This window comes from Melozone crissalis, unplaced genomic scaffold (assembly GCF_028551555.1).
Source record: "Melozone crissalis strain CALT ecotype California unplaced genomic scaffold, PUWL_Pcris_2 ptg000068l_1, whole genome shotgun sequence".
Classification (NCBI taxonomy): domain Eukaryota; kingdom Metazoa; phylum Chordata; class Aves; order Passeriformes; family Passerellidae; genus Melozone; species Melozone crissalis.
In genome coordinates this window covers 13966100-13991243 of record NW_026535846.1, presented here as the reverse complement: position 1 = coordinate 13991243, position 25144 = coordinate 13966100, and the positions used below count along the sequence as shown (strand labels likewise).

General features: G+C 43.1%; 1 protein-coding gene across 1 annotated transcript; it reads right to left on the bottom strand.

The window, feature by feature from the left end:
- Positions 1-4461: 4461 nt before the first annotated feature.
- On the bottom strand, positions 4462-17227 carry LAMP2 (lysosomal associated membrane protein 2). Its single transcript, XM_054289437.1, has 9 exons — positions 17111-17227; positions 15959-16077; positions 15242-15455; positions 14445-14606; positions 13566-13780; positions 12938-13057; positions 12585-12663; positions 11626-11793; positions 4462-5829 (listed from the first exon to the last, which is right to left on the bottom strand). Exons 1-9 carry the CDS (start codon positions 17181-17183, stop codon positions 5687-5689), a joined length of 1293 nt encoding a protein of 430 aa, XP_054145412.1. The 5' UTR covers positions 17184-17227; the 3' UTR covers positions 4462-5686.
- Positions 17228-25144: the final 7917 nt, after the last annotated feature.

Sequence of the window (25144 nt, the reverse complement as noted above, 5' to 3'; positions counted from 1 at the left end):
TGGCGCCGGGGTCCCCGTGAGCGTGGAGTGCAAAGTGCAGGTACTGCTCTCCTCTGTGCCCTGCAGGGTGCTGGGGACAAGGACAAACCTCTCCTCCTCCTGAGGGACCTCAGCTCAGCACAACTTGTCCTCATATTAGCCCCAAACACTCAGAGGACCCAGAGCTGCCCGTGTCTGGGCACAACTGGAGGGCAATCTGCTGAGAATGACAAAGGCACCACTCTCCTGCTTCCCAACCTGCTCCTGCAGCCTCATGGGCACCACCATGGGGCAGCCTGCAGGCTGGGTGCCAGCTCCCAGCTGGAGCCTGGAGCTCAGTGGGAAGATGTAGGAACTCCTCATTTCCATCTCCAGCTGCTCTGCAGCACCCTCAGTCCTGGGGGCACCCTGCAAGCCAACAGCAATGGGGTGAAGGAAGGGTTCCCCCTGCTCAGGCAGCTGCTGGATCACACCCTTGGAGAGCAAAGGTGCAGCAGGGAATCAGCAGGCAGCAAACTGCAACCCTGCCCACGGCTCCACAGCTCCACTCTCCCCTGGCTGGAAGCAGGGCAGTGACTGTGTTCACAACAAACACAGCACAGCTGAGCTCAGCCAGGGGCTGCCAAGGGACATTTGCTCTGAGACAAGCTCTGAGGGGACCTGTATTTTGTGTCCCATGTCCTATGTCCGTGTGTGCCTCTGTTTTTTTTCTGATCACAGAAAGGCAATGAGAGTCACCTCAGGTCAGTGGATTTCTACCCTGGAAATGGAACATTTGACCTCATGTATTATCCCTACTATGGCAAGTTCACCCACGTGAGTGAAGGGCTGGCATCTCTTTCTGCTTCCTTGGGAATGGGAGGGCAGGAGCTGCTGCACAGGCTCCAGATGTGCTGCCAGGCTATTTCAGGCAGATGTGGGCAGGACAGAGGCTGTGGGATTACAGAGCTCTATTTCTGTCTCTGACAAACTGTGTGTAACACTGTGTGAGTGTGTAACTGTGTGTGTAACCCTGTGTGTGAGTGAGTGTGTGTGGTTTTTAGGACAGCAGAAAGCATTTGTGAGTCCCATAGTGTGGTGCTGTCCTGGGCAATGACCCCAGAGGCAATGTGCAGTGATCCATCTTGCTAAGGCACAGGCAGAGAAAGGCTCAGCATGCTGGAACCATGAACCACTTACAAATTATTTCACTGAAAATAAAAACCCTGCTTGCTTTTCTGCTCCCTCAAAAATGACACTTAAATCTCCTTTCTTTCCAGGTCAACTACACCTCCCCACTGGTGGCTATGCACTTTACAGATGTGCAGAGGAATCACTTGGTCCCCATCCAGTGCAGTCTGCATGGGAAAGGAATCATCAATGACCTGAACAGCGACCGCTTCCTGGGCCGGATCATCTTCACACTCAGCATTGGGAAGTAGCCCCTGCCAACTCCAGGCACTTAGGATAAGTCAATCAGAGGCTTTTTCCTTTTTAAAGCATCAAGCCAGCATTTTTTCTGCTAGGAAAAACAGGCACATGGAGATTATTGTTAATTTATTTTTGTTCATAGTTAGGAAATCAATGAGATACAATGGAGCGTGGATCCACATTTTTCATCTTCTAATGTAAATCATTATTAGGAAATATTAGAAGTGTTCCCCTGGGGAGAGAACTTGCAAAAGATTTCACTTTTGATTGAAAAAAACCTCTGGTATCCAAATGTTATTTTCATAAGGCCTTTTATGAGTGATCCCTGTGGAATGCATCTTTCCTGGCTTTAAATTTTATTTTTTTAGAATAGTTTTATATGCATTTCTCAGGCAAAAGCTAAAAAGGAGGTAGTTTATTAGCACTATTCTTGTTAAAATAATAAACAGCAAAAATTCTGCATTATTCCTGCAATAACAGAGTGGAAAAGTGAAAATGGCAGCTTTCAAAATGCTTTCTAGGATCTCCAGCCCCAGAAGCATATTGAGTGCAGCACTTTACACAGCTTGGTGATCACACCCAAGGTGTTGAGCAAGGGCCACAGAAAATCGTTTGCCCTTGAACCCTTCCAGCTGTTCCTTTCTGAAGTGGGAAGATGAATGCATTTCTCCCTCTCTCCTCCTCACTCCAGTACTCCTCTCTGCCCCAGGGATCCTCACCCAGTCTCTTGGGCAGGGATGAGTGAGAGGAGCTCTCCTGTCACACCTCACAGGTTGGCAGCGCCTCCTGATCGGGCACAGAAGTACCCAAAGCTCTCAGACCTGCTCTTCCCCATTCCAGAGAGGTCCCAGTTGCAATGCTACAGCAAAAGGCAGGGAACTGCCCAGTCCCCTCACAGTTAAGGGGTCAGTGCTGGGGTGAGTGAAGGCATCAGTGTGTCACCCCGAAGGCTGGTGAAGCACAGGGAGCACTGCCCTGAGCAGCCTGAGCCTCCCTGGAAGGGACAGAGCAGCTGCACTCTGCTTGCTGGGAGCTACAAACACAGCAGGACAGGACACCTTGGGGTACAGCACCACTGGGAAAGCACACTTACTAAAATTACTGCCTGAGCAGGGGCATTATGGTATGTTTGTCCTACATCCATAGCCAAGGAACTTCATCTGCTGTCATTTCCTGATCTATATCAGTCTCTAAGAAGTGATTTTTTCTATTTAAAATAAAGTGACTACAGTAAAATTAACTCTATGGTGGCATTCTTGAAACATTGGTGTCAAGAGATGCAGTTTGTGCTGCCAGTTAGGGACTGAATTTCCAAGCAGCATGTAACAACATCCTGGAATTCTGAGCACTTGATGAACTTCCCCAGGCCAAAGAGTTCAGTACAAGAAGACTCACTCTTCACCAAGCATCACAACCATCTGGCAAAAAGGATTTATTAAGAACTATTAAATACCTGAACCAGAGGTAGTTTAGGAACTAATTCTGCTCAGTTTTCATTATCCAGATGGCACTGATAGAACCAGGGCAGTGTATTCATTCTGCCTGCACAAATTATCTGCAAGGGCATCTTCTGACCAGCAGAAACTGCCTTCTGCCAAGGAGGATGCTGCTGGGGGAGTGGCTCTGCTTTTGATATCAGAAATAATTTAAACCCACAAGCATTTCTATGTCTGCCAATTGCTTTAGCTCTTTTAAAGCATTTTTATTTGTGGGGTCTTGAAAGGAAACCAAACTCACTGTGTCTCATGCTATCAAATTAACAGCCTTCACACTAGCACCAAGATAAAACTTTATTTAATATTTATTCCCTGTCTGTCTGTTGGAAGGATTCTGATGAAAGAGGAGGTCCTTTAGCAGATGCTGGACCCATGCTTTCACCAAATAAACACAAAAATCAAATGATTTGGATGTAAATGTGTGAACAGCTTAGAAGCAAAAGCTTCTGTTTCCCCACAAACATCCAGATCCAAGCACATTGATGATCCCTCTGGAAAAGCACTCAGAAATGGCATTCATGTCTACTTACACTGAAACAAAGCTTAATAAACACAATAATTAACTTTATTTTCCATACACATATTCTGCTGTCAGCATATTTGTACAGTAATTTAAGATCTGGAAAATTGTACATACCACTCTTCATGCTGCAACAACCTTAAAGTGCTGGATCAATTTCTGACTTCTGTTGAAGCTCAAAATAATACTTTCTATGTATATACAATATATATATATGCATGTATGTATGTGTTTGCATCTAGGAAATGACCACATTTCACTAAGATAGCCTAGCAAAAGTGATATTAAATACTTCAGTCTGCCATCTCAGCATGAGAACATAACTGTGATCCATCTGCTGGTGGCAGAGAAGCACCACACTGGCAAGTGGGTGTACTCATAAAATGCCACCTGAAATAATTCCATTTAACACTGGCAGGGAAATCAAGTATTGCAAGAGCAAAGGTACGATACAAGAGACCAAGACAACCAAACCTAAAGCATACAGTCCAACAGCATTGATTTACATTCCTAAAAAAAAAAAATAAAAAATAGGACAACTTGTTCCAAGAGCCCATTTGTACTATGGAATCACTTTGTCAGAATCAGGTAGAGTGTATCTTTGGTCACTATGAGGACAAGAATAATTGAATACACAGGCATTTCTCAAACATCAGAACTAACTCTTTGGAAAACTCCCTTTCCTGGACACACAGCTATTGTGAGTTACTTAAACATCAGTGCTGACTGTCACCTTTGTGTGTGTGAGTTACTGAAGGTGCTTCCCCCACAGCATGGACACAGGGTCAATGTACAGGGAGATTAAATATTGAAGCAGCTTTAGTAAACACTTGCTGCAGAGGACAAAACTCTGTGTGCCCCCAGGGGTTATTGGCTGCCAAAGGCTTTTGCCAAGATGGACCAAAAAGGTCTGAAGAGCAAGAGGCTTCTTTCATTCCATCACCACGGACCCGATGGGAACGAAGCAGAACACAACCACAATGACTAAATTCAATTTTGATACAGTTTAGATATGGAACACAGAACTGCAAAGGTATGGCACTAATAACAAAGAAAGCATCTTCAAACAGGAAAGATGCTCTTATTCCTTTGGAAGTCACTTTCTTCACTACACATATATTCATTCCTGCTTTATGATCAGCATTCCTCATGCTAGAAATTTTGTGCTCTTACACTGAGACAGCAATAATGAGGAGGTTAAAAGCAGATTAATTCTATCAAACCTGAAAGCTTTCATATCTCCACTTCCTTTCAGAGATCACAGCTTTTCAGTGATGCTCTGTTAACCTATGCAAGCTGTCCAAAGGAACTGCAGGAAGATCTGAGCAACCTGTGTTCTCAGTCAGCCTGAGTGCTCTCAAAATACTTTTGGTCCTCACATGGACCAATGCTGTGTAGTTTCTTTTATGTTCAGAATCAAAGCTGAGAGAAACTGCAGCCAGTGAAATTCCAGCCTCCCACCCTCATCTCACAATTGAGCTCAGAACAAAAGGAAAATGCAGTTCAACAAAATAGCACAGGAGACATTTCCTTCAGCAGACTGTTGCCTTTTCTGAGTAGCTGAAGTTCTCCAGACCTGAACCTTATCTTGGCAAATTAGACACCAGGGTAGTGCAACGCTGTTCAACCTACATTAGCAGTCAGCTTCTCTGTATGATGTTAAAGAGATTAATTCACTAGAAGAATCAGATGTTCTTCTCATATTATGTCAGGCTATTAGTGAGATCAGGTACTACTTTTACATTCAGAAGGAATAGGAAATTCAGGCTGATTCACAAGAACAGCCATATGCCAAGCTCCCAACAGAAGTCTGTTGAGAGCTGGGTATTCGTTTTCCCACTGCATGTACAGTCCCTTTTGACACAGCATTCACACTTTTAATTATAGTTTTAGCTGTAGCATTAACCAAGACAAGCTGTAGGCATCTAGAAATTTTCTTGTACAAAAAGATTAAACAACAGAAAGTTTTGTAGATGTCTTCTTTACTAAAAATAATCACATTTCCCACAGGGACACACCAACTGTGTTCAATTCTCTGGTCCTCAGAACACTTACTTTATCCAAAGTCATACAGTAGCTTCTGCAACTCATCTTCAGATTCATGGCATGTTATTCTGTCGTGAAGTTATTGTTATTCTGCCATGAAGTGATTTGAACTTTTTTAAACAAAGAAACCTTGAATTAATTTGTTTTTCTTTCTTTTTTTTTTAAGGAGCAGGCCAGGAAATCTGGGAAAGGGAAAAGAACAGGGAAGGTGGGCAACAGAGATGGAATGAAGAGATTATACAGACTGATAGCCAGTACGACTTTTTCTTCTTCCAATGATGTAAGAGATAAAGACAAGAATGATAAGGAATCCAAGCGCCACGCCCACTGCGATGGGAATAAGAAAGTTCAGGTCAGAATCAGCAAGGCATTCTTCAGCTGCAGAAAGAGGAAAAACAAAAAAAAAACAAAAAAAAAAGCAAGGGAGAATAAATTAGTAAGGGAAATCAAGCATTAGAAACCAAAGAAAGCAAGGAGCAAACAGGCATTTCCGAGAAATTACATTGTATTAGATACAATAATACATGTAAAGTAAAATCAGTATTGAGTAAAGAATTGATGGAAAGATTGATTTCTTTAAACACATTTACTGCACACATCCTTTATATTGGTAATATACTTCTTCTGATTTGTACATTTAATTTCAGCTTCCTATAGCAAGCAGAGGATAGATTAGAAATGTGAGGACAAACCAGCAGTCTGAGCATGCATTAGCTGATCACACCTCAGAGTTAGCAGCAATAAAGCAACAGAAACCCCACACTGCTGTAGTGCTGCCTTGCCCAGGGGTCTTCCCAACCCTGGAGTCACCAGCACTCCTCTGGGTTCTAGACATGAAGGCATAAGGGACAAGCCAAGTAACAAAGCAGAAACTCACTGAGAGCTGCAAGAGACAGCCAAGATAAATGTGCCTCTGGGCACTGCATGGAAAACACTGAAAGGCTTTGTTGGGGTGGGTGACTTTATTTTCCCTGTGAAAGGGTTATTAGTTTCAGCTGAGAACTACACAGACCTCACTGAAATCCACATCAGAGGGGAAAATGGAAGAGACATCTGTAACCCTACAGAGGTTTTTAACACACAGCTTGCAAAAGGTGAGGAGCTCCCTGCTGGTACAAACACCCATCAATGATTAGCAAACCGCGCTGGGAACTGGTTTCAAACTCGAGGGCAGGGCTTGGCATTCCAAGCTGTTTGCAAGGAGAGCAGAGCTCCACCTGCCTGTGCAGGAGGGCCGGGGTGAGGCAGGAGGCTGTGCCGGGCTCTCCAGCACTGGAACAGTGCCTGCTTTAGAGGCATTTCATAAGGCAGCACTCCTGGTAAAACTATCTTGTTTGAGTTTTTAATTAGGACACAGAGTCAATGCTTCCTCAAAAGTTGGCTGCTGTTTTTTCACAGAATCAGCATTATTTATGGGAAATGTATTGTCCTGCTTCAGCTTATGACAGTCCAGCACACACTTGCCATGGCCCCTCCCTGAAATACCACACAAAGCCTTGGACTAAGAGCAAGGAGAACAACACAGCTGTGGAGGCTCAACAGCTGAAAATGCTGAACTGAGGGCACCTAATGCCAAGTAGAGCAACACTTGGAAGGAAAAGAAAAAAAAACAAGAGGAAAGGAACTATGCATCTTATACAGCTATTTCAAAATATTCTGATTGAGAAAATATTTAAACATCTTAAAGAGAGACATACATTTGATATTTAGTAATCCTGTTCACTAAATACTAACACAGACAATTTGCTAGGTGCTGGGTAATGGCTCACTAAACACTAACACTAAATATGAATGGATTTGCTAAGGATGAAGGTGCCCAGCAGGCAGTGACAGAAATTCCCTCTCTTCTTCAAAGGAAGGAGATGGCTGCAGCACACATCACACTGTGGCACCGTTACAGGCAATTCCCAGGGTGAAAAAGGGGTCAAGGTTTCATACCAGGAACATTCCATCCTTGCTGGCCCACATCTATCCAGGTATGGCTACTGTACAGTGCTTAGAAGCTCCAGAGGTGTCTTCAAGAGCAGAATTGGTAACTACAGCCCAACACAGCAGGGCCAGCAGGAACAGCTTTTTCGAATGATGTGGATGAATGTGTCCCCATTCAAAAAAGTCAGAAATTTTTGGTCCAAAGTTTTTTAAGCCCCAGTATAAAAGCTGCCTTCCCTTTTAAATCCAATCATGAGATTCAACCAACAGCCCCAAAGTTTGTGTTTTATTAACATATGCTAAGCAAGAGAGAACACTGTGGTAAATAAAAAAAATTTAAAAACCAGCCAAAGAAAAAACCAAAACAAGGAACAAATGACCAAATAAAATGCCCCTTCCAAAACCCAAATCCCATCATTCACTGGCTAGAAATGGTACTTTTGAGGACTATTAGCATGACATCTTTAACCTAAAATATCAGAAACCTTGACATTAGAATACAATATTTAGTAAACTGTGTATAAGGTACTAAACCAACCACACTCTATAATAGGTTATACACATTAATATTCCACATCCACAGGTGTTAAATAAATTCACAATTTAAATGCTGTTTCCACAGACCAGAACAAAGCCAGCTATGTAACAGAATCTCAGATACAGACTGATTAGAGTTCACCTTACTCATTGAGTTTATTTTCTTTAAAAAAAGACAATACAAGACGTCTGTTTTCAAATCACTTAAAAAATGTGAACAAGTTTCCTTAAGAAATAGAACAATCTTTATTTTTTTAGAGCACAGGTTAAACAGATTGACAGTTCCCTATGGAGCAATACATACAGGAAAACTAGTGGTTTTATAACAACAGGAAGTCAGGTGAAACTGATGTTTTTTGAACCAGTTACCTGCACATCAGTCTAGGAGTACTTAAAACTCTGAGCCAATGTACTTACAGGTTTTTGCAATGGTATTTCTAGTGCTGATTTTAGGAAGAAGTTTGCATGAATCTTCTACTTTATCACTTGGAAACTGTGTACAGTTCAAAAATTTGCAAGCTAAGAAGAATAGTGTGATGATTACTCCTTAACAGAGATGCATGTTTAACTGGTGCCACTGAACATCACTCACAAAAAAAAAAAAAAGCTAAAAAATCTATATGAACTTCTGCATTTGAGGATATATTAATATGAAAGTCATTAGATCCATTTTTTAAAGTTAAAATGGTAAGTCTTGAAGCTTGTTTCATGATTAAACTTATAGCAGTTCCCCACTTTCATTAAAATGCATTTCAGTAACTGATGCAAAATTCAAGCTGTAGACTACAAGCTATAGTAAGCATTATCCACCCATACATGCTTCCTTGGCTAGTGTCAAGAGTAAACTGTCTTTACAAAAGAAAAAACCAAACCAAACCATTACTGAAAGAAGTGTATTTTATGATTTGTATACAAACATGCCACAGACATCTCTACAACCCTAGAGAACACTAATAAAACACTAGAGAAGCTTTGATGCAGGCTAAACTCATTCTAAATGGGGAGACAATGTTATGTTCATTAAATAACTAGCTTAGGCAGCTCATGTTATGACATATGCAAAAAAGCCACAATTATCTAAAAGTCTAAAAGACTTTTTTTTTTCCATGCAGTAAGAATATGCACAAAGAGCCCAGAGCAAAGTTGTGCATCAAGGGTTAGTCTCTACAGAGCTGCAGTTAAAGAACAGTCCAGTTGCACTGCACTTTTTTAACCTACTTATTCTTTTCATACAGCAAGGAAAAACAGGTGTTGTGGGTCCATCTCTTGTTTGGCTTTTGCATTCTTAACATCAATAAATGCTACACCGCAAACAACCCAACACAAACATTCAACATTCAGAGTGCCAATGGCGGGCAGTTACAAGGTGAACTTTGACTGGCAGAGAACCATTCAAGATGAAGATTTAAAAACAGCTCAAGCTGCAACAACAGATACTGGCTCATTAAATGAAAGCATCTTTAAACAAGGTCATTCAAAGCAACAAGACAGACCAGTTCTGTGCAGAGTATGGTATGAAGTTAAGTGCACTTTAAAGTTCTGGAATATTTAGAAAGGTTATTCCCTTTAAACTGATGCCAGCAAAAAAAAGCTTGCATTAATTTAGCAGAAGTCTGCCTTAGGTGAGTATTTTAGATGATTGCCAAGGTATAGTAAAGAATTCAGTGCCTAACAGGTTTTTTTTTGAAAGCATCTGGAAACGGCACTGAAGTCTTCCCATATATTCACCATTTGGCAAATTACCCATTTTGTTTGTACAGCCACGGTATAGGAATGATTCCTGAAATTACACCAAGGCAGGAGTAAATTACTGAAATCCTAACAAAGGCAAGTAAGTTACTGCTGCCACTTCCAGAGATCACTTAATCACCAGCCTGAAGTTCAATCCTATGGAAAACGAAGTTGCTATTGGGCATTAGACAATCCTTGTTAAATACTGTACAAGTCAACAGAGTGACTAATGCTGCCAGCTTAACCCACAATTACAACAACAACTAAGGAACGCAGAGGAGAGAAGCAAGTACAAATTCTATGCTAATCTGGGAGATGCCCAATGCACATCAGTTCAGAACGTGTTATTGTTTCAGGCTAGTATTTGTAAAAAGCACAAATAAATCCTAAATGCTTTAGGACTTTTGCAAGATAAAATCCTTAGCCTAGCAATTCATCCAGGATTTGACATCTTCAAGACAGCTATGAAACCCACATGGTCTTCTTAGGGCAGGAAAACAAAGTGTAATTCTGCTTCATCTGAGATAAACATTCTCCCTTTATTCTCAACTCCAATTAGCTGTGGCTAGTAATTACTCCTATGTTTTGGGTCTTTTTTTGGACTTCAGAACTTGCACTTGCTTTGTTTAGAGTGAAATCATAACAGGAATCACACTTAGATTCACAAAGTTTGATATCCAGCATAGCTTTTTCTTCTGCCAATTATGTAAGCAACCACTATAATGGCAATCAAGACAGCAAGTGCAGCACCAACTACAATTGGGATTAGAATGCTGTCATCATCCAGCGAACACTCCTGGGCTGTAGGTGAGAAAAAGGTTGCAATAAGGAATAAAGAAAGACAGAACACATCCCAAGTGTGGTATAAAAATCTGTTTTCCTTAATATGAAGGTATTAAAAAATCAAGTATTATTTAAACTAAGTGAGAAAGAATTGCAGAGGTCTCATCAATACATTTAGCATATTTAAGCATTTTAATTAATATAAGCATTAATAACCTATAGCAAATTAAAGGTGCACAAGTTTTCCTGTGCACAAGATCTGCACTAGGCTAGGGAGGAGCCATTTTTCTACATTCACAAACCAGGCTTATCTATTTCAAACTTAAAGCAAGTCTGGTTGGTACTTTCACTCATTAAGGATAAAAAGTGACCTAGATTTGGTATCAAGAATCTATCCAGAACAAAGATATGTTACACAGATAAAATAACTATAATTAGAAGAAAGCTAGCTGCAACTTTAACTACAGAGTGAAATGGGTCCCTAACTCTTTAGAAAGACTAAACTGTTTACCCTACACACATCTGGAGTTATCTTACTTCTGTCTAAAACCAGAACTTTTCAATCTATGTGTCTACAGATCAGTCTAGTCCAGTAAGACTGTGCTGCAAGTATTAGCATTAAGCACAAAGACCAGTTTGCACTAAATATTAAGAGGTAATTTAAGACATTTCAGTTTTCTCCAGACAAGATCAACATATTGCAGCAAACAAACATTTCAGAATCTCTTTTGTTCTGGATACTCAAGACTGCCTCTGAAGGAAACCCTGACAGTTCATTCTTCCCCAACACTTCTATTCCTCAGACTGACAGGTAAAAAGAAACAAAACACCTAACAGTATTCTCAAAGTGAACTTCTGCAAAAGTTCTGAGCTACAAATTCTGCAAGTCAAGATGTTATCAAGTAACTTCTAACCTATTCTGCACAGCAACCCTTAAGTCCCTATTCAGTGTCTCTTGTTCATTCAAGTTTTGTGAAGAACCACACACTTAGCAGACATTTTTTAAGCGAGAACAAAGCTTTGCTTGAACTTGAATGTCACTCTCAGAACTTCTCTTCATTCCATCTATATCTAAACATAGTTTAAAAAATTGGAACAAGAGCTTCTGAGATAAAGTGCTTGCACCTAATGCTGGTGCTTTTTAGCAAGTGAAAATTTTGCAAGCATCACTAAAAACAAAAACATAACTCTTACCTGTAGCAAACTTATTTGCCTCCACAAGGAATGGCTGAATCCATAGATTAAAAGTATGTACTTGAACATTTTCATTAATCTGAAGGGTCTGCTCTTTTCGGCACATGTAAGAGCTACCAAGGAAAGCATCCCACTTGCTTAAGTTGTTGTTATCTGCACTTGAAATGACTAAACAAAGAAGGAAAAAAAAAAAAGAAAGAATTTGCATGTTCACTTAAAATGTAAGACAGTTGCTAATACACTAAGACTGAGTAGCTGAATCTAGAGGGGCCAACACTTCAACACTGACTAGTCTGAAAAACAAAGTAGTGCAAAGTGGGGTTGATCAGCTTAACCAGAAATCAGAAACTGAAGTTATTACAGTAACCTCTCTTTCATATGTACATGACATCAGGCTTTCCTTATACCTCCACTCATCTCAGTGCTGCAGAGTTGCAAGGGCTTTAGCTTTAATGCTCTTTAATTGCTGTAGCTATGACAAGCAATTAAAAAAAAAAGAAAACATATGTTTGTTGGGAAAAAAGTATACTTTAGCTTCTGAAGGACTGGCCTTTTTTTAGTGAGAGTACAAGTGGTTGGAAGATACAGCAGTATTTTCAAACAAAGAAGACAACAACTGGTTTAGGAAAAAAGCTTCAAATTTGGTACAATTAGATTTCACACCACAAAAAATTACATTACTGAAAAGAGTTATCAAGAAGCCCTTTTGATTTACAGTGATTCCATTAGCAGAAGTTTCAGGAATCGTAGAGTGGTCCCACACTGTTTAAAGTAACTCTTACAGACATTTTAAGTAACTCTTACAGACATTTCTGCTTATTATTTTTGTTCATACCAACTTCTAGACAGAGTAGGAGCTAACAGTAAGCATGAACAACATTGAAAAAAAGCCAGAATTATTTGATGCAGACACTGAATAAAGTATTACCCTTGTTTAAGGCAGATACTGTTTTTCTTACCAGAGCCATTCAGACGGTTGAGCAGAGTAACATTCACCTCCCTCAGATAAAATTTCTGTACACTTGCACTCGCATTTTTCTGTTCAAGAAGCAAGAACCAAGTGTCAGTGTGCAATTTTGCTATTGTAAATTTAAGAACACATGCTTTACAAAAACCAACACATTTACCAGTCTTAAATTTTTTACCATTTTAACCCAGTTCTCCATTTGTCCTGAGGCACTCAGCTGGCCAGTTCCACTTCCCATACAGGAACTGCCGACCACCAGCAAGCAACAGGAGGATTTTACTGTAAGTGATCACCATGCATGCTGTTAAATGATAAATTTAGTTTAAAATAAAAGAAGTTACTTACAACAGCAAATGTGAAACCAATCAGTGTGCTATTTCCATCATTCAGTTTCAGAGTGGCTGTTGTGTTACCACAAGCACCATCTGCGACAGTTGTCTTTGGATTGATGTTGATCAGAAGAGGCTGAAATACACACAAAGCACATCAAAGACATTCAGCTGCCTTTGGAATACATTGTCTCAGTCACGAACAGTCTTGGGTAAGAAGAGCTTGTCATAAATATGACAGCAGGGAGAGCTGAGCTTGGCTGCTATGGAACCAAGGCTGTTTGAGTTAAATTTACATGCTGGCAGTACTGAAACAAACAAATTCCTTGAGAAGTGTTACTTTGTTCCCTAACACAACAAGCTACCCTCCGAGGGGAAAGTAGGGAACCAACAGCCGTAACAGCTAAGAAAGTTCCAGACCTTTAATCATGTTAGAAGTACTCCCAATAAAAAGATCTGTTGAATCCATAGGTTTTTGAAGACCTGTATTATACAACAAAACCATTCTGATGTCAGAGAGGTGCTACATATAATACTTAGAAGCAGTTCTGGACAGCCAGCAGTGTACACAGCAATACCCTGCATTCAGACTTCACACCAAATAACTACAGCAACTTTTACTCTTCAAAAGCAAAAAGAAGCACCTTGTCTTGGGAAACATTCAGTTGCAACCCCACAGTTGCCAGGAAACACGTTTTATTTCCACTTTTAAGAGAATAGTTTCCTGTGTCTGGATTCTCCACAGGCTTGGGAGGAGTTGGAGCAGGGGGTGCAGCAGTGGTAGGTGGAGTAGTTGCATTGGCACTAGTAGGTGGAACAGTAGGTGCAGAAGTAGGTCTATCAGCAGGACATCTAGTCTCTGAAAAGACATTTTAATCACCATCTCATTACTGGAATTTTATTGAAGTCTCATTACTCAGACAAAGTACAGTTGCCACTTATTCTCAGAAATCCTATAACACTCAGTTTTAAACCCACACTCAGTACCACTTGCCTCTGACACAGGGAAGTAAAACACACAACGACATTAAGCTGTTTTAGAACAAGTGTGACATGTATTTGCTGTCAGCCAAGTAAGTGACCCTATTAGGCTACATGCAGCAGGATGCTGTGCTTGTCTCTTTCCTGAGCTATGAGATGAGACAACAGGCTCTGGACTACTCAAATGCAACAGCAGAAGCCACCACTACAAGTGGAAGGCAGTCAGCTAAAACCCCTCAAGCCCAAATGATTTACTCAGCAACAGTAGCTCTGAAGTGCTTATTTTTAATACCCCAATTACTGGAATACACACTTGAGAAGAATCCCACCTTGGCAGGCAAACAATCAATAGTACAGCACACTACTAAATCCGTTCTCCTAAGCTATTTTTCCAGGAACAAGGAAAGAAATGCTAGAGGATATTTACATGGATATTATTAAATACAACACATCTTAGAATTGGTGGATTTTTTATTATGGGACTTTGCTCCCTGCACTAAGGTGCAACACAAAAAAGCTCTTTCACAAACTGAAATGCTCACCTTTTTTACTGACTGTGCCATTCTGAACAAAAGCCTGCACAGTAACATTCCAGAAAATCTGTGTAATATTTTCTGCTTCAATAATGAAGGAATTGTGACACACGAAGACAGTGTTCAGCTGAACTGGACCTGCAGGATCCTTTATAAAAATAGTAACTGGTCCTACAAATAAGCATAAATATTTTAATGCCTTATGAACTGCAAGAACTTAGAGGTAGTGTTACATTTTATATCATTTCATAAGACAAAGACTAAGCGATAATTAAGCTTAACAATCTTCAGCTCTCCTGAATGTTCTCCCTGTATGTCCTGACCTGAAGTTACAGGTAATGCAAGGAGTAAAGCTAGGAGTAACCAAGCTTACAGAACTAGACAAGCCATAAGAAAGGTGAACCCTTTTACTTAAGTTTGTAAGGAGAAAACAATTCTATTATTAGTAGGCATTAGTACACAGCCTAACACTGTATTGCTTAGCAAGGTAGAAGGTCAAGCAGTGCCCACTAAAATTAATCTTCCATGAGCTTGCTGTCCACCTCACTGATCAAAGCTGTTTGTCCTTCCCCTTCTCTTCCACTTACAGGAATTACACATCCAGTGAAGCCATTTGGCCTGCACTGTTACCCAGCAGGCAGGTACGAGGAGCAGCAGTTGGCAGCACGTGGTTCAGAACTCATTACATTCATTACTGACTCCTGGATTGCTCCTTACTTCGAAGGAGCCAAGCTAGGTCAGGTACATGAGGTCTGACACTTCTGGCTGAGATTGCTTTGCAAGTCAGATTCTGAACTGAATGTTACCTTTTCTCTTAGCATCAGGAAATACAGCTGTGTCATTGGTGTTGTAGGTCAGCGTCATGAAGTCTCCCTGGTAAGTTTCATTGTTTTTTGTGATGTTAATGCTCCAAGAATGACCTTCTCCAAACTGCACTGCCACAAGGGCAGCCTGTGTGTCATTGCCACAGACGCTTCCATTGTGTGTCGCACTGGATGACAAATTCAGGGTTGTGGTTTTCTAGAAGAAAAGGGGAATTTAAAATGCATTCACATGCAGCTCTTCCCCATGACAACATTATAAACTTGCTGGAGTTAGCTGAAACCTTGCTGAGATTATTTTAGGTTGTTCTGGAAAATTATGGTAAGGGCTCCTTGAAACCTGCCTGAGAAAGGATCTGTATCAGATTCAAGTACAAAAGTACAACTCTAACCTGGCTGTAAACCCTGATCATGTTGAGCTGCAATTACATTTACTGCTTGGGTTAAGAACATAACTACAGTGGTACTGGTTAGACTTGGTGAGTTTTGTGTACATCATTTAAGTAAGAGCAACAGAGTACTTTCAGTAATTTGTATGACTGAGAACTTATTCTTTACTTTATAAGGACTATATAGGAATATTCCTCTCAACTGACTTAGTAAAAAAAATAATTAAAAAATCAAACACCCTAGGTAAAAGAGCTTAAATTTTAATCCAGGTCAAAATACAGTTCTTAGCAAGAGTTACTCCTAAATACTTACATAATCACCATTGTTTGATTCATATGTTATCAAGAACCTCATCATCCAATTTGCATACAGGCATGTAGCATTGGAAGCATCCTTTATATCTACTTCAACTGCATAGGACTGGAAAAAACCTGTAAGATATGATTATCAGCTATTAAGACATTGATTTTTCTTAATTTTCTAGAACCACTTAAGAGGACAGCTCATCACAAAGCAGTAAATTATGTCAGGACCATAATCAATTTACCAGATGGTTCAAAGAATAGATAGATTTCTAAAAAGCATCAAAAATAGGAAGCACACCACAAAGCTGTCAAAGCTGTCAAAAATTGAGAGAATGTTTTATAGTCTGTTTACCTGACACAAACTAATAATTGCAAAGCACTGACTGCCCAACACAGGACACTTAAGATTTGGCTGTACAGGGTGTTGGGCCATCTCGTCTAGACCATGTCTTCGCCAAGAAAGGCTGGACCAGCTGAACCTTGAGGTCCCTTTCCACCTAGAATTCTGACTCTCTGAAATAAGCATCAGCTTTCTGGTGACACAGTGGGTAAACCAAAGGGCATGAACACAGCACTTAAACAATGCGCCGCTTGTAGACCGGGGTCTATTATTTTTATTATTCTACGTGTTGTATCAGTGATTGCGGCTCAACCCCCAAGAGATGGGCTCGGCAGTGCCTTCACTGCGCTTCCATCACTCCCATCTCGAGACACACGGGCGTTAAATCTCCTCTGCCTTTTAGGAGAACTTTCCCCAGCTGTTGTGCTCCCGACGCGGTGACTCCCGGCACGGACGCTGCCGTGCCCGCGGCCCCACGCCGAGGAGCGCTGGCAGAACGGCCGGGCCGGGCCGGGCCGCGCGGGTGGGCCCGCGGTGCCGGCCGCCGGGCCCCGGCCCTGGGCGGAAGCGCCCCGAGGCTCCCGGCCTCCCCGGCCCCGCCGCTGTCCCCTCCCCTCCCGTGGGTGGCGGCGCGGGGGGGCGGCAGCGGCGGCGCCTCCGCCCCGGGGCCGCCCCCTGAAGGCGCCGCGGGGCCGAGGCGGCCCCGGGACCCCCCGGGACCCCCGGTGCCCGCGCGTGACGGGGCGGGGAGCGGCGCGAGCCCGCGGGGACACCCGAGACCCGCTCCCCTCCCCCGGGCCCCGGCGCTGCCCCGCTCACCAGAGACGCCGAGCAGCAGCAGCGGCAGGAGGAGGCGGCCGCGGGAGGAGGCGGCGGAGCGGCGCGGGCCCATGGCGGTGGCGATGCTGCTGCTGCTGCTGCCGGCGGCGGCGGGGACACCGGGGCACGGCGAGCGGCCGGGGCGAGCGGGCGCGACAAAAACCTCGCTAGCGGTCATGTGAGGGGCGGGGCGGGGCCGCCCGCGCGCCGCCAATCGCCGCTCGGCGCCGCCGCTCGATTCCGTGGATCGCGGACGGGCCGCTCGCCGCGCGCCGCCTCGGGCGGGCGGGTCTGGTTTGATCCGCTCCTGTCCCAGTCCCGGTCCGGCGGCGGCACCGGCAGCGGGGACAGCAGCGGGGACAGCGGCGGTGGCCTCTGCAGGGGCAGGGTAGCGGCGGCTTGTTCTGGCCCTCGGCAGTGTTTGCGGTGTGCCCTGGCGCTGCTACCTTACAAGAGGGGCACGTCCAGAGAAGTTTAATATAGAGGCTTTCACTGGGAAGAACAAATAAAGAATAAAGATATTGCCCATGTTTGCAGTAAATACAAAGGGTTAGTGGGCTCTCAGTGCCCCTGTCCTGCCATGGCTGTCGGTGTCCCTGGGCCGGCTGTCGCTGCTGTCCATCCACCGTCCCATGAGGGCCGGCCCGGGGCTCCCGGCGCTCGGTGCCTCCGGTGATCGGTCAGAACCCCCTCCAGACACGGCCCCTGCTGCGGGAGGGATTGGCACCCGCACCCCGAGCTTTAATGCGTTTTCTGCTGGTGCTGAAAGGCAGAAAACGATGGGAGGCGACAGGAGTTTGGTGCAATGAGGGAGAGAAGAGCCTGAGGTGCTAAGTGGGGAGAAGGCGGCTGGACAAGAAACTCGGTGGATTTGGGTCTGGAAGGTGGAATAAAGTGTGATGGATGCTGGATTGCACCCTGACATTATCGATTAGGGGGAAAAACCCCAAAACCCCATACCCCACGAAAACAAGTCAGAAAGACTGGCTTGGCAGAGAAAGGGGAAATAAAGAGGGCATTGAGGCTGGGAGACAGCCAGGGGATGGCCCGAGGAGACAGGAGCTCTGCCCTGCAGGGAAGGGCCTCATGGAATGCAATATTCCTGCCTGTGATGCTGTGGAAGAACTGAGGATTTTCAATGGTCGGGCTCTAAGAGACACCCCCAGCTATAGGGGGAGAAGATGAAGTCTGAAGAAGACAATAAAACACATTGACCTGATAATGGGACAGTTGGAGTGCAGATGGTTGATAGGAAAGCAGTTATGCAGTCTGGAGGAAGTGGAAATAATTTGTTATCACAGGGCAGTTAATTTCTCTCAGCTGTGTGCTTACAATCCTGTACTTTCCCATAGAGTGTCACAGAACCAAAGCTGGCGTGTCAGGGCCACCACAGAAACCAGGGCATCGATCAAATGAGGGTCCCACACAAGGGCTTTTGTGCTCAGAGATGTTCACTGCTTCTTTGCATTTCTTTTTGTGCTCAGTAACTACACCCAGAGCCCAGTCAGCACGTGTGTGACACACCTGCACATGCACTTGTCTAAAATGGTTGCCTGTGACTCTCAGATTCACCTAATTTCAAAACAGAGTAAATTTATATTTATCCTTTGGGCTTAATTACCAAATATTTATTTGAAGAAATAAACTTTATATTTAATAACTGACTTGCTGTAGGCTGGAGGGAAATGTCAGTAACAGCAGCACAGATGAAACCAGGAATTCTGAAAGCAGCAAGTCTTTCTCAGCTCCACCACAAAGAATGGGGCATTTCAGAGGCTAGGGAGAGTCCTGCTCTAGGGATTCTGTATTTCCTCAGGCTTCACTCCTTTAGAACAAAGTACTTTTTTTGAAAAGTGACCTCACAAGGAGTTAGGAGCAATCAAATTAGGAGGATTTGACTATTAGGAGACAGACATTGAATTAAGCTTTAATTAATTGGAAGAGGAGAAAATGTTTGGTCTTTTCAGGTAGTTCATGCGGTGGAATGGCACCTTTTGCATCTGCTGGAATATTTACTTCTGGACTTATGAATATACATTGATATGTTCCAACACTCCCTTGTTCAGAATTCTGAATATTTGGATCTCTTGCTTGCACGGTAGGAAATGGGCTCTGAACCAAGTGGATGTTCTGCAGACATAATGGGAAGGCAAATTAACTTGTTTCCTTTATGCCAATTTAGTGAAGCTTGAAATGAAATCTAATGGCAGCAAACATAACAAGCAAATCCTTTTCTGTGTAATAACACAAGAAAAATAGCAAGCAGGGTGGGATTAAAAGAATAATATAGTTTATTAATTTAGCTGATCCTGGTTTTCTAAGACATTCACATTCCTTATGTTTATTGCTGGATCTGAGAAGGAGGACTGTAATGTTTCTGTACAGCATTACAGCTTTATTGCATGTTATACTGCCTGACATCAGTTGTTTTAAGAAGGCATTGACATGTACATGAGAGCAAATATCAAAACATTATAATTTCTTTTTAAAGCTTTAGTTCATTGAGGAATATAATTTCATGCCTAATTTCATTTGCATCATATGCTTAATCCTTCATGAATCCTGTAGCAGTTTCAGCAGTTTAGATATTATTTCTGTAATCAAACTTTCCTTAGCCCTGGGACTTGCCAGAACTGATGGATGTGTGTGGTCAGAAGCAAAGTGTCCACTGTTTAATGAAGCACTGAGTAACTTCATGTTTCTGATTCCTGGTGCAGAAGAGTAGAGATTGTGATAAAAAGAAGAAAGAGATAATGCCTAGGACATGCAGTAATCATGACCTTATTCTAATGTATTTTTATTTATTCTTTTAGATATCTCTAAACAAAAGGGCAATTCCTGTATTTTTTTTTTCTTCAGGGAGAAGATCATGGCAGAACCAATTATTCCTTCCCAGGAGGCAGGGAAAGGATTTGGTTCCATTTCAATAGAAGGGGTGGAAGGAGGAATGTATTAATACTGGCCAGAGAGGTCCGAGTGTCACTTGGCAGAGGGGGATGAACCACAGGGACCTTGTTGGGGCTGTGCCAACAGCTGAGCGTTGTTCACGAGTTCTTCTCACACAGCCCGGTTTGCAGCCGTGCACTGAGCACTGGGGCTCCGGCCACCGCAATGAAAACCACGGAGTGTCCAGCACAGGGTGACATCTGCAGGGCCTCAGCTGCGTGTGTGACTCTGCTCGGGGGCAGGGACAGCTCCCAAAAACCCCAAGCCCTTCTTACCTCAGCCGTGCGCAGGCTCCGAGCGGCCGGCAGCGCTTTGCGGGGAGGTGGCGCTGGGAAACCAAACCAATAAAGGCTCTGCGGGAAACTGCTGAGTCAAGACCGGGGAAATCACGTGAAAAGCCAAAAAAAGAAACCTCGCTGGGGAGGTGAAGGGATCAGAGAGCAGGTTGCAGCAGAGAGCTGCGAAACTTCCTGTAAAACCGCTCGTGTCGCGACACAGCTGGAAAACATTCCCGGTGCGGGCTGGGGAGGCGGCACCGGCGATGGGCACGGGCTGGGACAGAAACCCTGCTCGGTTCGGCGGCGCTGGATGGAGCTCAGGGGGCGAGCAGGGCAGGAGCTGGGCCTTCGCACCGGGCTGGGGCAGGAGCTGCCCCTTTGCTGTCCCACTGATGTCCCACTGCTGCCTCTTCACTGTCCCACTGATGTCTCACTGGTGTCCCTTCGCTGTCCCACTGATGTCTCTTCACTGTCCCACTGGTTTCTCTTCTCTCTTTTTTTCCCTTCCCTTCCCTTCCCTTCCCTTCCCTTCCCTTCCCTTCCCTTCCCTTCCCTTCCCTTCCCTTCCCTTCCCCACTGGTGCCCCTTCGCTGCCCCTCGGTGCTGCAGGGTGCAGATGTTGGGATGCCCTGTGGTGTTGGAATCGTTTCCAGCTGCTGCTGGATGTGATGTGATGTGTGCTGCAGCTGGGCTAACATGTGGCAGTAGATGAGATTGATGCATTTCGTGAGTCAGACCAAGCTGCTTGAAGATGTAGCTGTGTTTAATGTGGGGAAAAAAAAGAATTTGTTTGACTGACAACATGTTCTTTGGGCTTGTTCCAGCAAAGTAGAGGTGTGTCAATACTCTGGCTTTTGTGGTTTGATCGACACACAGTGCTAACTTGCTGGAGATACATCTGTCAGCTTCAGAGCAGAATTTATTGTGTGAAAATGGCTCTGCACAGAAGGCACCGCCCACTTCCAGCTCTTATGAAAGATGTGTTGGCTGTAACATTTTCTGAGAGATTTCGGCAGGAAAAGAAGTTACATCCAAAATACAAGGCAGGGAGGCAAACTGGATATTATACAGTCATTTTCATAACTGGGTATTTTAACTGTGGGACTTCAGTGCTACAGGATCCCTTGTGACCTAGAATAACATTACATCCCTTTCACAGAGAACATAAGGATATTTGTAGCTAGTCTGTAGTTTCCAGCTCTGACAGACATCAGAAACCAGGTCTGGCACACACCAGGCTAATGCCTGTTCACTGCATTGTCCTGAAACAGAGCTCTTTGGGGAGTGATCTCTCTCCAGTTTGAGGTTGTGTGTTTGCTTTGTGCTTTTAGAGCTGGGATTTGAAGCAGCAGCTGCTGCTGTAGGAATAGAAAGGGAGAAACTGAAGGGATGCACACGCAGTGCCAGTTCTGCAAGTGACAGAATCGCAGCCCTGTGGTTGCAGAACCGGTTCTGACCTCCTCCCCAGCCACATCCTACAAACCAGCTCTACCTGTGCAGTGACAAGGTTCAGCTCACCTCTGCAGAGGCTGTTTTGTAGTTTTTGTTCCTGTCTCATGCTTGGGAGCTGCACCTTCTCCCCAGCATGCACAGCGTGGCAGAGCTTGGCCTGTGCAGTGCCCTGCCCAGCCTTCACTGAAAATTAATTAATTAAAGAGCAGCTTTGCCTTGAGCCTAAAACTAGCACCAGCTGAAGGAAGGGCTTTGTGGATGTAATTAAGGGCCTGCTTTTGAGAAAGGCATCTGGTTTTGGCCATGATAATAAATTTTTTTCAGCTGTACCTCAAACTTCAGAGACTACACAAGGGTGAAACAGAGCAGGCAAAGTGATAATTTCCTAGGAAGTTCAGTCCAGAAGGGGAGAATAAAGCTATATATTAAGTGAACATGTTGCTAATAATCTAGCACTCATATTTCACAATGAATTAAAACTACTATTGTTCCAAATAGTAACAAGCAATCTATTCCTTATCATTTCAGATGCAATTCACTTGCATGCTAGCCCCTTTCTGCACAGTCATAGTGACTAAGCTTTGCAAAGCAGCACAGGAGCCCTTGAGCCCTGTAAAGGCCTGGGCAGTGACCCTCTACACTCCTTAATTGCATAACACATCTAAATGTTGGATCTACTGAAAGCAGTTACTGCAACTTCCTTGTTACTGTAAATATTATTAGATGCAACAGAATCTGTAGATTTATCTTTTTGAAATTTCATACCAAGTTCTGATTACTCAGGCATTTTAACACAGAAGCACCTGGTGACATTGTGTTTTCCTCCAGCTGTAACATACAGGTGTTGCAAGCAGACAGACAACTGATTGTTTTAAGGACTAAGATAAAGATCTATCAACAGTTACAGAGAAAATTAGGTTATTTGTATTCTGTCTGAATAGTCTCCTTAGGCTGCAGGAGCTGACCAAACTTTTGATCTAACAAATGTAACAGTGCTGGGAGCAGAAGAACTCTTGGAATTCAGCAGATACAAGCAGAAGGGATTTGATAAGGAGACAATTCCAAGAGAAAAAGATACATGAGAAGGTGGCCAGCCCAGCAACAATGGAATCCAGCAAGAAATCAAGAATCCACGGACCAGAATTTTGTGTTTGACTTGGCCTGGGTGATGAGTGTCAGGGGTATAACTGAGGAGTGAATTGGGGTAGGGGTCCCCCTCCAGAGACACCAGTTTGAGCTGCAACCAAAGAACTGACAGGAGACTAATTGGAAACATTCACTTGGACTTGGCATTCTTAGTGGGGTCCTAGGGTCAGACACAGTTACTGTGTCTAAATCTCTAGCAATTGATAAAAATTTAGTATTTGCTGGATGTGAACTACTTTTCCTCAGCTTAAGAGGTTTATTTGCAATGCTGCAATGTCCTACTGATTCTAGAAAATTCACTTTCAAAGTTACTTTTTTTTGTTTAATTTCTATCCTAATGCTAATTTTCTATAAGCAGCAGCAGGACAAGCTGTGAGTCATTTGAAAGGTGACCTTGTACCAGGAAACAATTACTTAACCAGGAGAAAAACCTGCTCCTTTGTAGATTAATCAACATCCATTGTTTCTTTTCCCAGTTATTCCATGTATTACAAGATACCCTTTGCACAAAGTTCAATGCCTCTCAACCACTCCAGTGAGTTTTGAGGTGTTCATTGTTTAAATTCCACAGTATGTCCACAGGCCCTGGCCCCTTTAAGGGGGAACAAAAAAGGCAAATCCAAAGCTACCATCTTAAATTTGATTTGCCATCAGTTATTCTCAATCAGGAGAAAGTACAGTGGCATGTATTGCACTTCACATAGGAAAAGGAATGAAAGAATTTACTGCTCTGGATTTTCTTCTCAGAGCAGACAGATAATCTGTCAGTCTCCAAACACTCATCTGTTCCTGTAGGAGGTTATTTTTTTTTTTTTTGGTGAAGAATGCAGGAAATATTCTCCTTAAGGAGAAAGTGTTGGTGGAAAAACCCTCCCATGCATTTGGATGCCTCGAGGCTGTAAGACAGGAAGGAAGCAGCTGAGCAGGGCTGGTGGCAGATGTTTCCCAGACCCATCTAAACCCACCTGCCCCAGGACTCCGTGTGGTTCCAGCAGTGCAGGGTCAGCCCATGCAGCCCAGAACAGCTCACAGGATCAGCTCCTGCTCTGCTGCAGCTATCCCAGTTTCCAGGATTCAAAAGGGAAATCCAGAACACTCCATCTCCCCCTCCACCAAGTCCTCACTCAGTGCTCCTGAGCTGGGAAGGGCCAGGCTGGACACAGCCCTTCTGCTCAGATTGAACCCAGCTCTCAGGGTGAAGAAGAAAAATCAAGAATTGCCAATTGGCCCTTCTTCATATGAGAAGCAAATTCTGTATTTTGGAGAATGAAGGACAGCTCTGTCCTTCACACTTCAATAAAAATTCCAGAGTCATTAAAATAATGATAAAGTGGGAGACAAGGAGTATTCACAGCTGGAGAGGTGCCTCCTTCAGGAGCAACAAGGCACCACCTCTGATATTTTTGTGCATTTCTGCCACTTGTACACATTCTAATCCCAGCTCAGGATCTATGAGGATGCTTATTTCCTTCCCCTCCAAGAACCATAGAAGACTTAGCAAAAACCCCAAAATAATAAAAATTCAGGAATGGAAGCCACTTAGAAAACTCAAGGGATTTTAATGACTGAATGAATAAAGAACTACTTATTATATTTAAGTAGCAAACAAGTATTTTGCTATCAAAGCACAAGCTAAAGAATTTAAGGAAGCCATAAACATTAGTAAGCCCAACATACAGAACTTGGAGTAAGAAGGCATTTTACACACAAGAGTTTATCAACACAAAACTGTTTAATATTTATTAAATGACACAAAATACCTAGATAACAGACTCACTCTCTGAAAGGACATGTATTTACATTATTTACCAACTTAAGAAAGACTCTCTGTACCCATATCAGACTTATGAAACATAAAAAAGGTTTTGCTGCTTTTTGCATCGAAGGATGCAATGGTGATACATGCCCTGTTTGCAAGTCTGCATAAACTATAAGTTTTTGATGCTGTGAAAAAGCACATTTTCATATTCTGGTAGCTGAGGGAAGAGGCTTCTGAAAAGTAACAGGTTTAGTTTTTCCCCCCCACTCCAGACACACTCTCAAGACTGTTATACAAAAAGTATATTACATTTTTGAATGCTGCTGTACTCTTACAATTTTAGTGTAACGTTTCAAAGAAAATGTTCTTCCTACTATATGAGAGCACTAAAAAAAGAGTGGTATTTGAACATTTTTTTAGATGCACTTTTTTTTTGTTTTAAAAGAAAGCATT

What these genes read in the sequence shown, in the direction of transcription:
- LAMP2 (XM_054289437.1), bottom strand. Translation starts at nt 17,183, where the DNA reads ATGGGCCCGCGCCGCTCCGCCGCCTCCTCCCGCGGCCGCCTCCTCCTG. An exon ending in TGAATGTTTCCCAAGACAAG is followed by an intron (nt 13,058 to 13,565) that starts GTGCTTCTTTTT and finishes TGTGTATTTCAG; the next exon opens with CCTCTTCTGATCAACATCAA. An exon ending in GGCAAATAAGTTTGCTACAG is followed by an intron (nt 5,830 to 11,625) that starts GTAAGAGTTATG and finishes CTCTTTCTGCAG; the next exon opens with CTGAAGAATGCCTTGCTGAT.